Source organism: Salvia hispanica, chromosome 3 (genome assembly GCF_023119035.1).
Source record: "Salvia hispanica cultivar TCC Black 2014 chromosome 3, UniMelb_Shisp_WGS_1.0, whole genome shotgun sequence".
Taxonomy (NCBI): Eukaryota; Viridiplantae; Streptophyta; class Magnoliopsida; order Lamiales; family Lamiaceae; genus Salvia; species Salvia hispanica.
Genome location: NC_062967.1, coordinates 5,278,557 through 5,297,822, shown reverse-complemented (window position 1 = coordinate 5,297,822; position 19,266 = coordinate 5,278,557). Strand labels below are relative to the sequence as shown.

The following is a 19,266-nucleotide window of genomic DNA, read 5'->3' as shown; positions in this document are numbered from 1 at the left end:
CAACATTAAATGTAATAAATAAATATTCTTAGATAACTTTAGATGTAGAATATTTTCTTCCAACCAACGAAATACGATGTGACAAATAGAGATATTAACATGGATAGTCGAATATTGAAAAAAACGATGGCGTGCATAGGAGAGATATTTAAGTATAAAATAAGAGAGATAAAGCATTAAATAGGAGAGATAAGTGAGATAATTATTGAAAAAAAAGGAAAAATTTCACTTAGATTGATACATCCCAAAAATGAATACATCTCATTTAGGTTTGGACAGAGCCAATAATTTATTCCACTAATGTGGTTCAATTTCAAAAAAATGTTAATGTAACCCACCAAAATTACTAAACACACAAAACTAGATAAGAATTTGTACTTCCTCTAATATAGCTACCAAACAACCCCTCAACGAATTGCTGTAATTTCAAGACTATCATATTCCGTATAAAAAAAATGTTATATTAAGGTAAATTAATTCAAGATTTTTCGCTTTAAGAAATTAAAATTGAAAAGGTAACGGTAAATATGCATGTGATACATGCATGGACTCAACATTAGTTGGTAATTAATTATTACGTTATATGCATTTATTGTATTTTCTCTTTTGTATTAATTTGTTTAGAGTTACACCATAAATACCCATTTATTACTTGAAGAAAAAATGAAGTTGAAACTGATATAAAGTTGATGGAGTTATGTAATTTAATTCTTCTATAAAACCTATATAAAGTTGATGCAGTTTCGTAATTTAATTTATCTAGAAAAGTTAGTAAAACTAAAGCACAAAAATAGTGAAAATGGCTATAATATTTTTACATTTGGGGATCCTATGTTAGCCAATGCTGTCCAAAATCACATGCAATGGTGTGACACATACGGTTCATTTGATCAACGTGGTGACCGACCCATCTCTTATATATGTCAGTTTTTCTAATGTAAAATTTGCATTTTATTCAAGGTACTAGATTTTGAAACGAGGTGTGAATTACGATTTGACGTTAGAATAAACAAGTCCTGATATTTTTTTGTGCATTTACCCGAGAAAAAGGAAAAGAGGCTCAATGTATTCTAGTAACTCTTTAAGCCAAGCTCGGGATATTAAGAAAGCTGGTATTCAAACAAATATATATTGAAAGGTTGACGATATTGGAGTTTCTTTGAGCTATAATAACATCAAATATGACACGAAGCTTCCTTGGCTTGCAAGAAAATATAGGTATGTATGTGGTTTCTGATGTCCAACATAATATCCCATATACATTGAATAAAGTTTCTTTTTAACAAAAAATTGGAAATCAATAATTAGTTTTAGTGCACATATTTTATACATCCGGTGCGTATTTATCCATTTAGGGGGTGTTCGGTTTGCAAGATTGTATCCGAGATTAAATTTGTAGTGTGTTTGGTTCATGAGATTCAACCTCACAACTCAACCCTAGATGGATAATCATGGGATAGTTAGTTATAGCTAACCCCCTATGACTAAAATAATCTCACAACTCAATCCTAGATTGTATCTTGGTATTATTTTATCTTGGAAACCGAACACCACCTTAGTGTACGTATATTATTCATCCAGTTCATACTAGTGCGTATATATTTCTCCATTTAATTAGGGCAGTGCACCCTCTATATATATACATTTATCTGTTAAACTACTTTGTTGTCTTTCACTTCACTTTTGTTAAATGCATCCAAAATGTATGTTATGCATTTTGTATCTTTGACTATTTCTGATACATGTTTAGAGTTTATTTGATATCATATACGTGTACTAGGCTCACACTCTATCGCGATTATTTGCAGGGCGGACTCGCGTGAAGACGACTACTGGTTTTTGTTGTACAACATAGACGATTTGTCGGCCGTTGTTGCAGCACTAGAGGCTTCATCCACTATGTATATTAGTACATACTTATATTTATATGTTAAATAACTTTGTTGTCTTTCAATTCACTTTGCTAAATGCATCTAAAAAATGTAAGATATGCGTTTGTACATTTGACTTTTAATGGTGATTTCTTAGGGTTTATGGTTTATTTGATAACATGTAATAGGCTCACATGTACTCCGATTATTTACAGGCAGACTCGTGTGAAGATGACTACTGTTTTCGTGTACAACAAAGACGACATGCCAGCCGTTGTTGCAACACTAAAGGCTTCATCCACTATGTATGACATAATAGAAAGTGCTATCCGGAGGCTTCTATGGTGATTTTCCTCTCTGTCTATGCATTTCTGAGATACTTCAGGGTCACACTGCTCATAAGCCCCTTTCGGATTGACGACTCCATGCATTTCTAGAAGGGGCTTATGAGATACTTCAGGGTCACACTGCTCATAAGCCCCTTTCGGATTGACGACTCCATGCATTTCTAGAAGGGGCTTACGAGCAGCGTGACACCTCAGAAATTCGTAGACCGAGAGGAAATCCACCATAGAAGCCTCCGGATAGCACTTGCTATTATGTCATACACAGTGGATGAAACCTATAGTGCAGCAACAACGACGGGCATATCATCTTTGTTGTACAACGAAAAGCTAGTAGTCGTATTCACACGAGTCTGCCCTGCAAATAATCACAATAGAGGTAAGCCTAATACATGTCATCAAATAAAACCTAAACAAGCATCATAAATAGTCATATATACAAACACATAGTTACATATTTGGATGCATTTAACAATGTGAAAGACATCAAAATAGTTTAACAAATAAATATGAGTATGTACTAATATACATTGAATGGATAAAACATGTGCACTAAATGGATAAATATATGCACTAATTTGCACTAGATGTATAAAATATGTGCACTATATGGATAAATATATGCACTATATGATCATTTTGTAAAAATTTGTGCACTATATGGATATAACATACTATGCACTAATATGACCCAGATGTAAAGGATATGTGCACTAAATGTTTAAGTTTTTTTAGTGTGTGGTATTAAGTTGTATTAGAGATATACTTTCTGTATAAAGTTCTTGAAAGAAAAACAATTTTGATTATAACCAATCCTATATGCATATACATATATATAGACACAAAACAATTCTTATATATGTAACATATTAATAGAGGATGCATGTGTACTTTTTACTTGGAGAATGCATGGGCTGTGTATAAGTGTTTTGTTGGCTTTATGTTTAGATAGAAACAAAGAGGAATGAGAAGTGTATTTGTCGTGTTGATGGTATAACAAACTTATAAAAAAGATGTAAAGACGTGATGACGTTGTTTCAATTTCAATAACATTGTTGGAAAAATAAACTAGCAGAAATGGCCGTTGCAAAATTATTGATGGACTCACCTATGGAAATAGACGTCAGTCGAACCCATCACAATATCAACCGAAAAGGCCATCAGAACTATCGACGAATTTACTGTATTCATAGTTGTCTATTTTGGGAGGTTTTATGGACGGAGGTATACTGTCGGGAAAACCTAGCTTCATAATTATGTTCCATTGTTTTGTTCGTTATTCTATCTAGATATAGTATCTTATATTTCAAGTTACCATCAAATCCATATACAATAACCGACAAAATATAAATTATGATAGATAAGTCTTAAGAAGTACCACTTATGTCACACGTTACTTCAATCGTTTCTTTGGACACAAGATTTAAGAAAGTGATGTTTAATGGTTAATTTGATAAGGTGTAAAGTATGAGATAAAGGATGGAATTGCGTATGAAAGATAGATATATTAAATATATAGTTTCTTGCTACAAAGGAATATGAAGTATGAGATAAAGGATGGAGTAATGTGAAACAATATGGAATAAAATACAACTCAAGTAAGTTAAAAAGAAACACTCATAGTATGTTTATGATACACAGGTTGATCATATCTATGCAGAATAGTGAAAAGTGTGACTTGACTATTGGGATTGTTGGGTCACCGTTGGTTTCTTTACCATCTCTTGTATCGCCGCAGATAATTTTCCTTCTTCATTCTTTGCCCACGCTCAAAATGGAATTTTGATACATTTCTTACCACAATAAAGGAACCAAGTTGTCTGGGTAGTGCTTGGAATTCTAATGCATTTCTTGCTACAAGAAAAGATCCAATTCGCATAAATCGTGCTTGGAATTCTGATGCGTTTCTTGGCGCAAGAAATGATCCAAATCGCCTAAGACATGCTTGACAATTTTGATGTGTTTCTTGCCGCAAGAAAATGATCCAAATCACATGAGTCGTACTTAGCAGTCACTCTTGTCAAGCTACCACCCACAAGGCTCTGTGGCATGTGAAGAGATGCTATGCGGTTGAGCTTGATGTAGAGGATTCCATAACATGGTTTCTATGAAAAAGGTCTGCAAATAAGTGCAAGTCACTTATAAGTATAGTGCAGTGTATTGCAAAATTATTTATCAAATTTTGTAAAACACGACTCGTTTATAAAAATATAGTACTATACACTAAAAATAAAAATGGTCGAAAATATCTGATGAGAACCCATTCAATGTCGTGTTCACACGTCGGCCTTCCCAACCTCATCTCGTTCGAAGACCCCTTCATTCTTCTCCTCCTCATCCTCATCAAGTAGTTCGCCTTCTTGGATACACGTGAAGGAACCTGCATCTACTAGTATTTCACCGCCTTCCTTGCCTATCTTTCTTGGGTTCAGGGTGAAGGTTGATGATGCCTACTGCGTTCCACTTGATGTTGGCGTCGAATAGCCTCACCTGCACAAGTTTGATTGAGATAGTTAAACATAACATTTCATTAATAACATAAGAGTGATTTTTATGTTAAGTTACTAATTGATGAATATATATAGTTTGTTTAACCAAATTATTTGCAATTTTGCATGTAAAATTATTGGATTTTAATTACTAGTATACTTCATCAATTCCAAGGTAGTTGAGTCGTATTTCTTTCGGGTTGTCCCAAGGTAGTTGAGCCATTTTCTTAAGTATAAATGTTTTTCTCTCTCTAATATTTTACTCCCTCTTTCTTTAACTTACTTTTTTCTATTTCTTACTTTATTATCTCTACTTTAACCTTTAATACATCAATTCAATTAAATCCCATGCCAAAAAGAAATGTCTCTACTACCTTGGAACGGACAGAGAGAGTATAAGACGTGTAGCATATCATCGATAAATAATAGTATAGAAATAAGAAACACGTGCCTGAAGGGCAAACTGCTCCACTGTCTTGGATGCCTCCACATCGGCCGACCAAGCGAGACCTTTCGTCCTCTTGGCGTAGTCTCCACCGTCTGGGTAGCTAACCCCATCAATCTTCTTACAACCACCTGCTATACCACAGGTCTGAAGTCATTATTAATGATAAAAGAAAATGAAGCAAAGATATAAAAAAGAACAAGCTCTATACCTCTTTTGGCTGCATTGCGAGCCAAAACGCAAGGAAGGACCTTCCAGTTGAAGAGCTTGCGCGAAGACTTTCCGCCTCTCCACCAAAACAAACTCACACCTTGTTCCTCTTTTGGAGTTTGGGCTAGTTTGTCCTTTGGGCACTTGCGTTTTCCCCGGCTATCTGTAGGTAGTCGAGACACTCGTGTTGTGGACTTCTTCATTGTGTGAGATGATGAGCCCATCGTGGCTGCGTTATCGACACTCTTTGTCCAATCTCCAGAGAGTACGCGACGAGGGAGATTCGATGCCAACTGTTGCCAAAAGTAATAGAATAATTAGATAACCAATACATGATGGTTTGATGCAACATCAAGAGAATTCAAATCGTTGGGTTATGATGATATACTTACCTATAATTCTAATCCCAATTATATTTCTAGGCACTGACATAGAAACATTTGCTACTTTAATCTAAAATCTTTGAAAATTATCAGATTTGTTGCTTTGGGGACATAATTTTTACATATATAGGCATAGGGAAATTTGTTCAATTAAGAACCTATTGAAATAAGAAATTTTGAATCATTTACACCAAATCTATAATGTTTTTGCATGCACTAATATACACTAATGTGCGAAGTATATGAACCAAATGGATAAGTAAATGGAAAAGAACAAACGGCGTCATTTTGGCCTTATGATTTAAAGAAAGGTTCAGGCACCACCGCCTTTAGATGATATAAAAAGGAAAAAGAAAATAAATGGAAAGAGCAAATAGAGACATTTCAGGTTTAGGTTTTTAAATTAGGAGGCATGAATACAGTCTCACCATTTTGATTATATAACAAAAAAGGAGAAAAATTAAGAAGAAGAAGAACAAACGACGTCGTTTAGGCCATACATTTTATAAAAAAAATTAAAAAGAACAAACGACGTCGTTTTGCCCGTACATTTTTAAAAAAATTAAAAAGAACAAATGACATCGTTTTTCCTTTCGTTTTAAAAATAATAAAAGATAGCAAACGACGTCGTTTTGGCCTTTCGTTTTAAAAAAAAAGTTCAGGCAAGGCTACCTTTAGAAGATATAAAAAGGAAGCACGAACAATGAGTCGTCATTTTTGATTATATAACTAAATAGCAGTAATTTCAAAAAAGAACAAACGACGCCGTTTTGGTCGTGCATTTAAAAAAGAAAAAGAACAAATGACGTTGTTTTTTGACTTTATGCTTTTAAAGAAATAAAAAAGGTTGAGGCAACACCGCTTTCAAAGTATATAAAAAAAGGAAAAAGAAAATAAATGGAAAGAATATTTAAATAGGAGAAAAATGAAATGACCAAACGACGTCGTTTCATCCCTAGTTTTTGAAAAAAAATTATGGCCCGGGCAGCGCAGCAAGGCGCTTCCCGGGCCATAAATAAAGGTACAACTCTAGAAACTCTTTTAACACCACAATCTACTTTAATACAATTTGCCTATTATAAATACTAAAATACATGAAAATTGATGAATACACAGTAAAGAAACTAGACCAACCTCAAGGAGTAAATGCTTTAGGTTTCCGATATGGGCAGCCTCAACTGCATTGTTCCGCCAACGGCCGGAGTAGCTTTGATCCAACCAGGGGCCGGATAGAAGGCTACGGAGGCGATCCTCGATCCAGATAAGATGGCATATGACATCAACTAGATGGAGCTTCCTACTATCCGACCCTGGCACGATACCCAAAGCATGGCTCGTGAAATTGTCAGATGCTTGAACACTATCATTGGCAATGAACAAGCAATCTTTTTCCAATCGGGGAACTTTGCAGCAGATGCACCATCCGCAGTTCTCTCCCCTGGTGGTGGCCAGACCCAGGTCTCTAAGATTCGGCCACGAAAATGCAGCATACTTGTTGGAGATCACCCTCATCTGCCTCCCAATGATCTCTCCTGCTGATTTCGTGGCTTGCTCTTCTTCGGACCATTTTGAGGCCAACTCCTTGGAGAACTTGTATGACATACGGGCAAACCCATAGAGATTGGCGTAGTTTGCCACTTCCGAGGAGCTGGTTGATGCACCAGCACCTTCACCTCTAGGGTTACCCATGTCCTCGGGAACTTCAGAACTGACTCCAAGAGTTAAGTTCCAGTTCCTCCGGATAGCACTTGCTATTACGTCATACACCCTGGATGATGCCTCTAGCGCTGCAACAACAGCTGGCATATCGTCTTGGTTGTACAACGAAAACCAGTAGTTGTCTTCACGCGAGTCCACCCTGCAAATAATCGCGGTAGAGTGTGAGCTACATGTTATCAAATAAACCCTAAACAAATAATTATGGTTTTCCAAAAGAAAAATGTAAGTCCGGACCATATGTTATGAAAAACACTGAAAGTTAGAGTATATATACGAATTTGTTGTAGTGACAACTTACACGAACAAGTAGCCGCAGCAGTCGTAGTAGTGCCGGGCATAAGCATCAACCCCGAGCAGCTCCATTCCACGGATTGTCTTACTCAGCTGGTAAGACGCATCCCTCTCAATGGTGCACTCAGGGCAAATCCAATCGCCATCAGGCAATTGGCTGGTGACGACCCCAACGCATCTAGCATGGAAGGCAGCAGGGCAGCCGTCGCAGCAGATCAAGTTACCATCTGTTTTACACAGATAGCACTCGTCGCCATTCCCATCCGCTACGAAGTCGTTGAGAAACTCCCCTGCTAGATCATCACCATCTCCTCTGCTACTTCTCCTCTTATTCTTCTTTCCTTTCCAGCTGAAGTAGCGAGAGTTCCAGCTCTGTGTCTCCGCCATGTGCGCCCTCTTGTCGGCCTCGGCCTTGAAAGCCTTTGATTCAAGGACGTCGTCGCAGAGATGGCGCAGGATGGCGACCTTTGCTGAGGCCGGCATTGCGTAGTACTCGCTCTGGAAGAGCTCGAACTCGCTGCGATCCAAACCAGGGATATGCTTTGGACTGTGGAAGAGGAGGTACTCGATAAGGAATACCGGCCACGTTATCAAGTCCAGCAAATCCCAGTTTAGTGACCTGCATTGTCAAATGTATTAGAAAATTAGTATATAAAATATTGTTAGCAATAGTTTAGAGCCTTAACATCATGATAAAAAATTGTTAGTAATAGGTCGATTATTTGAATCATCAAAAGAATAAATCATCTTAATAAAAATAAATTATATATATATTTTTTTAAAAAATAAAGAATTAAATAAAAACATATTGATTAAATTAATTAGACTTTTATAAAAGCCAAATCGGTCGACAGAACTTACCATGCATTGACCAATGTTATTTACCAAAACATCGTCGTTTTTTTAACAAGAAGGCAAATTTGGCTGGAATCCGACCCAATTAGCCAAATCAGATGAAATTTGAAATTTTGGTATATCATGGAGTAATTTAATTTGTTTAATACTAAAAATAATGTGATGTGATGCAACTTCTCTAGTGACTATGAGAAATAATACCTTAGGCACACAGATGCGGACGCGAATTCTCCACCAGCGAGGGATGTGAGATGTGATCTGAGCGCGGCCATGAGCGCCAGATGGACAGCGTCAAACAGCGGCGTTGAGTCATTGCTCATCAGAGCAGCGGCAAAGTCACTGATCTGGAACGGACTCACGAGCAGCGTGACACTGAAGTATCTCACAAATGCGTACACCGAGAGGAAATCCACCATAGATGCTCCGCCAATATCCAAACTGGTGGAAGATTCCGGAAGATACGCCTTGGGAGGAGGAGGAGGAGCCGATGCTTGGAATTGCACGAGACGAGTGTTCGCCTCATACAATTGATAATCCCTAGCAGGAAAAGAGGGAATGGCAGTGAGTCTCCTCGATTCCGCATCTGGATTTGTTCGGTAATTCCTCCTCCATCTTCTGCTGCCGCCTCCGACGTGGTGTGATGGAGCCGGTATGATTGCACAGTCGTCGTCATCGTCCTCGGCTGCGTCGTCGATCTCCATAGCCGACGCCGGCTCGTTCAAGTCGATCTTCGCGGCGGTGGCGCTGGATTCCTCCGCCGCTTCGTTTAAATCCAGATTCAGATCGATTTCTCTGGATTTTGGTGTGGAATGGGTTTCTCCGTTGAGAATGTAGTTCACTCCTTCGTTCAAGTCCAGACCATGCAATCCAACACCGACGTCGACGTTCAAATCGATGTCTCCGGAAACATTCAGATCGAAATTCCGGCGATTTTCTAGATCTGCTCCGATTCCGACGCTGCTCCTCTCCCCCCGCGGCATGGGGCTAAAACCGGGCGGCGGCGGCGGCGTGAGGAAGAGCGGATAGAGCTCCGTAAGCTGCATCTCCTCGGATACGTCGCCGCCGTCGAAGGCGACTCTGAATACACCGGTGGTGGTGGAAAAAGCCACCACGGTGCCGAAGCAAGCGGCGCGGCCTCCGAAATCCTTCCTCACCACCTTGAGTCCGATGTACTCCATTTTTTGCTCAATAAATGAATTTAATTATTGGTGATCAAACTCAAAACAACACAATCAGATGTAATTGAAAATCAAATGAGTTCAATCACTAAATTCGAATTGCAGAAGAATTTTGAGTGAGAGTACTAAAGAGGTGAAGAAAGAAGCGTTTTGAATGATGAGATAGTGATGATAGTATGCGGCTATTTATAGGAGTTCGAATATGGCAATTTACAACATCAAGGTGCCACCACATCTTTTTCTTTAATTTTAAATTGTGAGACAGGTAAGAATCCATCTATGCTTTGTTATTTCAAAATACTTCTTTTTTGTGGTAATAATAAAAATTTTAGTTAGAAGAAAAAGATATTATATCAATCAAATTTTCCTTTTTCGTCACATTTGTATGCTTTGTTTGCCAATTTATTATTTTTTTCCTTTTTTTTGGTATTTAAATTCTTTTATAATATAATGTTGTTTTTCAAATTTTCAACTCTAGGCGGTTGTATTTCTTTGCTTTTTTCACCTAATTTTATACCTTTTAAATTGGCCTTTTTTGGTATATTAATTTCATTTTTATCTCCATTCGTCATATTGATAAGAACGTAGTTAATTCACAGTTGGAGTGCCTGTAATTATTAGCATATTCAAAGTTGGCATTGGTATTTTTCAATTAAAAGTGTTAATATATATATATATATATATTAAATAAAAATACTATGATTAAAAAATGTGTTATAACATGTAATTAACATTTAATTAAGGTTCACATGGCTCATAGATACTGTTTTTTTCGTAAGATTTTATCATTATATTTATGCTTGTTTAGTTAATTAGGGAATAAATGTGTGTTATTAATACAAATTTTTATAAGATATTTATTCTATTATTATGTTTATAAATATTTACAACATTAATTTGTTTCCTAGTATCACTATGTTTTTCAAAATAAAGTACTCCCTCCGTCCCATAATAAAAGTCATATTTTGTCATTTCAGTGAGTCTTACAATAAGAGTAACATTTCACTTTTACCGTGAATGGTAAGTAAGTCTCCCATTTCATTTTCTCACTTCAATCATAATTCTATTATAAAATCAATATAAAAGAGTTGACCTTTTCAACTCCTTATTCATTACATTTCTTAAAATTCGTGCTCACACTAAATGTGACTCCTATTGTGGACGTAGAGAGTAGTTGCTAATTTTTTCATTTAATATATATGCATGGGTCGGATCCAATTTTTATATTGAATGAATTTTTTTTATTTAATTTTTGTTTTGAAATAGTTCCTTTTTTGTTTGTTTTTCTCTCTTTTTTGTATTCTTTTGAGTTGTAACTAAAATTTTAAGTATTTGTTGGGAATTAAATTTGTAATTGGGGTTGTTTTCCTGGCTTTTTTCACCTATAATTCTTGGTGAAATTTTGTCTTTTTCTTTACGTTAAATTTTTTTAGCATAACTGAATGGTAAATTCATGCATGAGCTCGAAGACTTTTTCAAAATAGCACATTTGACTTCTTTGATGAAAGGAAAAAAAATATTAAATGCACAATCTCAACATAGTTAGCAACAAATGTGTAAGAATAGCCTTAACTTTAGATTTTAACATTTATTTAAGGTTCACAAGGGCTTATAGATACTATTTTTTTCATAAGATTTTATCATTATATTTATGCTTGTTTAGTTAAGTAGGGAGTAAATGTGTGTTAATACAAATTTTTATAAGACATTTATTCTATAATTATTATGTTAATTAATAGTTGAACAACATTAATTTGTTTCCTAGTATCCATCCCTATGATTTTCAAATTTAAGTACTCTCTTAATCCCATAATAAAAGTCACATTCAGTCATTTCAGTGAGTCTCATAATAAGACATTTTTACTGTAAATGGTAAATAAGTCTCACATTTCATTTTCTCATTTCACTCATAACTTTCTATTATAAAACCAATATAAAAGAGTTGACCCTATATTCTACTAACTTTTTCAACCCCTTAGTACATTTTTTTAAAATTCGTTCTCACACTAAATATGACTCCTATTGTGGAACGGAGGGAGTAGCTGCTAATTTTCTTCATTTAGTATATATTTAAATTTACATACGTGGGTTGGATCCAATTTTTATATTGAAATATTTTTTTTTAATTTTATTTAATTTTCATTTTGAAATAGTTTTCTTTTTGTTTGTTTTTCTCTCTTTTTTGTATTTTTTTGAGTTGTAACTGAAATTTTAAGTATTTGTTGGGAATCAAATTTGTAATTGGGGTTATTCTCTTGGCTTATTTCACCTATAATTCTTGGTGAAATTTTGTCTTTTTCTTTACTTTAAATTTTTGAGTATAACTGAATTGTAAGTTGATGCATGAGTTCGAAGACTTTTTTAAAATAGCAAATTTGACTTCTTTGATGAAAGGAAAAAAAAAATATTAAATGCACAATCTGAACATAGTTAGCAACAAATATGTAAGAATAGCCTTAACTTTAGATTTTAACATTTAATTAAGATTCACAAGGGCTTATAGAAACTATTTTTTTTCATAAGATTTTATTATTATATTTATGCTTGTTTAGTTAATAAGGGACTAAATATGTGATAATATAAATTTTTATAAGACATTTATTCTAGTATCCCTATGATTTTCAAAATAAAGTACTTCCTTAATCATATAATAAAAGACATATTTTGTTGTTTCGATCCATCTCATAATAATGAGTCACATTTCACTTTTACCGTAAATGGTAACTAGGTCTCACATTCCATTAACTCACTTCACTCAAAATATATTATAAAACCAATATAAATTAGTTGACCTTATATTCCATTAACTTTTCCAACCCACTATTTTTCCTTAAAACGCGTGCCCACACTAAATGTGACTCATATTGTAAGACGAGGGAGTATCTGCTAATTTCTTCATTTAGTATATATTTAAATTTAAATACGTGGGTTAGATCCAACTTTTATATTGAAAGAAATTTTTTAATTTTATTTAATTTTTATTTTAAAAATAGTTTCCTTTTTATTTATTTTTCTCTCTTTTTTGTACTCCCTCCGTCCGCTATTAGGAGTCTTATTTCTTGGCGGTACGAGTTTTAAGAAATGTTGAGAATAGTGGAAGGAAAAAAGTTAGTGGAATAGAGGTCTCATTTATATATATCAGTATTAAATGAAATGTGAGTGAAATGAGTTAGTGGAAAGTGAGACCCTATTACCATCTATGGTAAAAGTGAAACGGGATTCCTATTCGCGGATGGACTAAAATGGCAAAACGAGACTCCTATTTGCGGACGGAGGAAGTATTTTTTTTGAGTTGTAACTGAAATTTTAAGTATTTGTTGGGAATCAAATTTGTAATTGGGGTTGTTTTCCTGGCTTTTTTCACCTATAATTATTGGTGAAATTTTGTCTTTTTCTTTACTTTAAATTTTTTAGCATAACTGAATGGTAAGTTCATGCCTGAGTTCGAAGACTTTTTTAAAATAGCAAATTTGACTTCTTTGATGAAAGGAATAAAAATATTAAATGCACAATCCGAACATATTTAGCAATAAATGCGTAAGAATAGCCGTAACTTTATATTTTAACACCCAAAGATTTTGTCATTTACGAAAATAGCCTTAAATTTAATAGAAATTATAAAAAATGACTCTAACTTAAAAATGTATTCCTACAAAAATGGCAAAAGTTAATGAAAGTTCAAAATTGTATATTTGGCCTTAACTTTAAAATACTAAAATATGGAGTATATATTTGACCTCTTTCGACAAGTCTAATAGTAATTGATACATGAGTAGAAAATATAATTGTGTTCAATCAAACACCCCAATAGTCTCAGAAAACCACATATATATAAACATTCTGAGTTTCGTGAAACTTCAGACTAATTTTTGGATTTTTTTCTTATAATTTGAGCTATTTTTAGAATTTTTCCAAAAGTTTTTACCAATATTTTATGACTTCAAACCTCCAGCGATAAACTACAACAACTAGTCCTATTCTTTTCTTCATGAATTTATGATTAATATTCAAGGTTTCAACCAAAACAACTATTTCTGAGAACTACATTGAAATCAATATCAAGTCAAATTATAGTATTGTCATTCCAGTATTTAAAAAATAACGTTTTAATGAACGAATTGTTCAAATTTGGTTGAAACTATTTATTACTCCATATGTTAGTGTTATGCAAATAATAATCATGTTTAACTCAGTTATTTTTTATCGTTAATAAGAAATTAGTGATACTATAAGACTTTTCATTATTAAAAGTGGTCACATTAACATCCATCAGTGCTGGCCCAGTTTTCTCGTATATTTTGAATTTAGGCCCAATTTCAGGTACATAAATCTTGGTGATTTTTCGAAAAATTAGAAATTTGAGTTAATGAGCCAAATTATTGATTTATGGTGGACAAGTTGATTATATAACTAGATAGCCCATTATTGAACAACATTATATTCAAAGCTGATATTTTCGTAGTGGAATAGCAAATAATTGATGGACCTCTTGTACTAGGAGAGGCTCACCCACAGTCCCACACAAACATTTATACTTACGGTGGCAATATGTGGTTATATTCTCTTAGATCATTCTTTTTTATGAATGCAAGCCATCAGTTCAGTAAAGCAACAATTAAATAGTAAAAAAAATCACCAAAAAGTTAAGAACCGTCATCTCTAGCTAGAGCTTACCATGTCCTCGGGAATTTCAGAACTGACCACTACCTGATTCTTCTCTGGTATCGACTCCATGAGTTAAGTTCATGTTCCTCCTGATATCACTTGCTATTATGTCATACACAGTGGATGACCTCTACACAATAACAACTAGCCTATTATCTTTGTTGTACAACAAAAACCAGTAGTCATCTTCATGCGAGTCCGCTATGCAAATAATCACGGTATAGTGTGAGAGCCTAGTACATGTACATGTTATCAAACACGGTTCAAACCCCGACACCCACTGGGAGACTTTCGACCTTAATCAGCAAACCTGGTCGAGTAGGATTAGTAGGATTCCGCCTAAGGCGAGTTCGGTACACCTGTGGACTATGGTAAACCAAAAAAAAAACAAACCTTAAACCCTAAAGTATGATAAATTGAAAAATATACAAAAGCATATCTTATACTCCACTTATTTTGGAAGCATTTAGCAAAATGAAGAGAAAGACAACAAAATAGTTTAACAGATATATGTACTAGTATACACTGAATGAATAAAATATGTGCACTAAATGGATAAATATATGCACTAAAATGCACTGCTGGATGTAGTATAAAATAGGAGTACCATATAAGTTGTATTAGAGTTATACTTTATGTAGAATTCTTGCGAGAAAAATCAATTTTGATAATAACCAATCATATAGATATAGTAATAAAACAATTTGCACATATGCAATATATTAACCAAGTATGCATGTGAAAAAAAAATTACTTGGAGAATACATGGGTTGTGTATTGTTTGCTTTAGGTTTAAATAGAAATATATAGACATGGGCATTGTATTGTCATTTCGATGATTAATTGTTTTTACTTGGAGAGTAACGTATGAAACATAATAAAATAAAAATTATTAATAATTTTATGTTTTGCTAAAAAAGGAAAATGATTCAGGTAATGTATTACAACACGAAATCGAATACAACTCAAGTAATTTGGGAAAAAGAGAGCAAGTATTACATACAACAAGTAAAGTACCAAAAAAAGAAGTTCAAAAGAAACACACATAGTACCAATGTAGTTAATTTGCGATACACGGATCGGTCATATCTCTGCAGAATCATGAAAGGCGTGGCTTGATTATTGGGACTATTGGGTTATCGGGGGTTGCTTCACCATCTCTTGCGTCACCGCGAGATCATTTTCCATCTTCGTTCTTTGCTTACACTCAGACTGGAATTCTGAAGCATTTCTTGCCGTAAGAAAGAATCCAAGTCGCCAGAGTCGTGCTTAGAATTTTGATGCATTTCTTGTGCAAGAAAGGATCCAAGTCGCCTGAGTTGTGCTTAGATTTTGATGCATTTCTTGCCGCAAGAAAGGAACCAAGTCACCGGAGTCGTGCTTGGAATTATGATGCATTTCTTGCCGCAAGAAATGATCCAAATCACGCGAGTCGTACTAAGCAGTCACTCATGTCTAGCTGCTACACACAAGGCTTTGTGGCATGTGAAGAGATGCTATGCGGTTGAGCTTGATGTAGAGGATTCCATAACATGGTTTCTATGAAAAAGGCATGCAAATAAGTGCAAGTCACTTATAAGTATAGTGCAATGTATTGCAAGACTATTTTATCAAATTTTGTAAAACTAGACTCGTTTATAAAAATAAAAATGGTCCAAAATACCTAATGAGAACCTATTCAATGTCTTGTTCACACGTCGGCCTTTGCAACCTCCCCGCTTGTTTTTGACCCCTTCATTCTTCTCCTCCTCATCCTCATCAAGTAGTTCGCCTTCTTGGATACACGAGCAAGGAACCTGCATCTACTAGTATTTTACCGCTCTTCCTTGCCTATCTTTCTTGGCTTCAGGATGAAGGTTGATGACACCTACCGAGTTCCACTTGATGTTGGCGTCGAATAGCCTCACCTGCACAAGTTTGGTTGAGAGAGTTATATTGGTTCACGCCACAAACATAGCATTTTATTAATAACATGGAGTGAATTTTATGTTAAGTTATTAATTGATGAAGATACATATATAATTTGCTAAATCAAATTATTTTCAATATTGCATGTAAAATTATTGGATTTTAATTACTAGTATACTTCATCAATTCCACCTGCTATACCACAGGTCTGAAGTCATTATTAATGATAAAAGAAAATGAAGCAAAGATATAAAAAAGAACAAGCTCTAGACCTCTTTGGGCTGCGTTGCGAGCCAAAACGCAAGGAAGGACCTTCCAGTTGAAGAGCTTGCGCGAAGACTTTCCGCCTCTCCACCAAGACAAACTCACACCTTGCTCCTCTTTTGGAGTTCGGGCGATTTTGTCCTTTGGGCACTTGCGTTTTCCCCGGCTATCTGCGGGCAAACGGGGTACTCGCGTTGTGGACTTCGTCATTGTGTGAAATGATGAGCCCATCGTGGCTGCATTATCAACACTCTTAGTCCAATCTGCAGAGACTACGCGACGGGGGAGATTTGATTCCAACTGTTGCAAAAAGTAATAGAATAATTAGATAACCAATACAAGATAGTTTGATGCAACATCAAGAGAATTCAAATCGTTGAGTTATGATGATATACTTACCTATAATTCTAATCCCAATTATATTTCTAGGCACTAACATAGAAACATTTGCTACTTTAATCTAAAATCTTTGAAAATTATCAGATTTATTGCTTTGGAGACATAATTTTTACATATATAGGCCTAGGGAAATTTGTTCAATTAAGAACCTATTGAAATAAGAAATTTTGAATCATTTACACCAAATCTGTAATGTTTTTGCATGCACTAATATACACTAATGTGCGAAGTATATGCACCAAATGGATAAGTCAATGGAAAAAAACAAACGGCGTCATTTTGGCCTTATGATTTAAAGAAAGGTTCGGGCATCACCGCCTTTAGATGATATAAAAAGGAAAAAGAAAATAAATGGAAAGGGCAAATAGAGACATTTTAGCTTTAGGTTTTTAAATTAGGAGGCATGAATATAGTCTCACCATTTTGATTATATAACAAAAAAGGAGAAAAATTAAGAAGAAGAACAAACGACGTCGTTTTGGCCATACATTTTATAAAAAAAATTAAAAAGAACAAACGACGTCGTTTTGCCCGTACATTTTTAAAAAAATTAAAAAGAACAAATGACATCGTTTTTCCTTTCTTTTTAAAAATAATAAAAGATAGCAAACGACGTCGTTTTGGCCTTTCGTTTTAAAAAAAAAGTTCAGGCAAGGCTACCTTTAGAAGATATAAAAAGGAAGCACGAACAATGAGTCGTCATTTTTGATTATATAACTAAATAGCAGAAATTTCAAAAAAGAACAAACGACGCCGTTTTGGTCGTGCATTTAAAAAAGAAAAAGAACAAATGACGTTGTTTTTTGACTTTATGCTTTTAAAGAAATAAAAAAGTTTGAGGCAACACCGCTTTCAAAGTATATAAAAAAAGGAAAAAGAAAATAAATGGAAAGAATATTTAAATAGGAGAAAAATGAAATGACTAAACGACGTCGTTTCATCCCTAGTTTTTGAAAAAAAAATATGGCCCGGGCAGCGCAGCAAGGCGCTTCCCGGGCCATAAATAAAGGTACAACTCTTGAAACTCTTTTAACACCACAATGGCACAATCTACTTTAATAGAAAATCAAATGAGTTCAATCACAAAATTCCAATTGCAGAAGAATTCTGAAAGAGAGAGTATACAGAATAGGTGAAGAAGCGTTTTCAGTTGTGAGATAGTTCTGGTAGTGTTCGGCTCTTTATAGTAGTTCGATTCTGGCAATTTACAACACTCTGATGCGGAAGGTACCACCACCTCTTTTTCTTTAATTTTATACTGGATGACAGATAAGAATCCATCTGTATGCTTTGTTATTTCAGGTATCAATAAAATAATACTCCCTCCGTCTCATGTTACTCGCACTTTTCATTTTAGGCCGTAAATTTAAAATTGATTTTTTAGTGTAATTAAATTAAAATTTTAAGTGTAATGAGACATCACTTAATAAAGGACCTCTTAACTTAATCTAACATAATAATTAAATGCATTAATTCTAACTTAAACTATAAATAATGTAAGGAGTTTGTGACGTGCCGAAAAGTAAAAGTGCAAGTAATATGGGACGAAGGGAGTAATACAGTACTAATTCTTTTTGTGGTAATAATAAAACATTTAGTTTGAAGAAAAAATATTTTGTCAATGAAATTTATGCTTTTTCGTCACAATTGTATGCCTTTTTTTGCCTATTAATTTATTTTTTCCTTTTTACTGTCTTTAATTTTATTTATAATGTTGATTTTTCAAATTTTCAACTCTGGATTTTATTTTCAACGGACGGTTGTATTTTTTGGAAATTTACACATTTTGATTTGCCTTTTTTGGTATATTTATTTAGTTTTAATCTCCATTTATCATAATTTTATCAATAAAATTATGCTTTTTCGTCATAATTGTATACCTTTTTTTGCCAATTTATTATTTTTTCCTTTGTACGGTCTTTAATTTTATTTATAATGTTGATTTTTAAAATTTTCAACTCTAGATTTTATTTTCGGACGGTTGTATTTCTTGGAAATTTACTTCTTTTGATTTGCCTTTTTTTGATATATTTTTTTAATTTTAATCTGCATTCGTCATATTGAGATAAGAACGTAGTTAATGCGCCGTTGGAGTGCTTGAGAATATTAGCATATTCAAAGCTGGCACTGATATATTTAAATTGAAAGTGTAACAATATAAATTAAATAAAAATACTATGATTAAAATTCACAAAATACAAATTAATTAAGTGGTGAAATCAAATCCTAATTCGATTACTTTTAT

At 34.2% G+C, this 19,266-nt stretch overlaps 1 protein-coding gene across 1 annotated transcript; it reads right to left on the bottom strand.

The window, feature by feature from the left end:
* Positions 1-6,709: 6,709 nt before the first annotated feature.
* Positions 6,710-7,862, bottom strand: LOC125210865. Its single transcript, XM_048110472.1, has 2 exons — positions 7,760-7,862; positions 6,710-7,600 (listed from the first exon to the last, which is right to left on the bottom strand). Exons 1-2 carry the CDS (start codon positions 7,822-7,824, stop codon positions 6,802-6,804), a joined length of 864 nt encoding a protein of 287 aa, XP_047966429.1. The 5' UTR covers positions 7,825-7,862; the 3' UTR covers positions 6,710-6,801.
* Between the last annotated feature and the right edge of the window lie 11,404 nt (positions 7,863-19,266).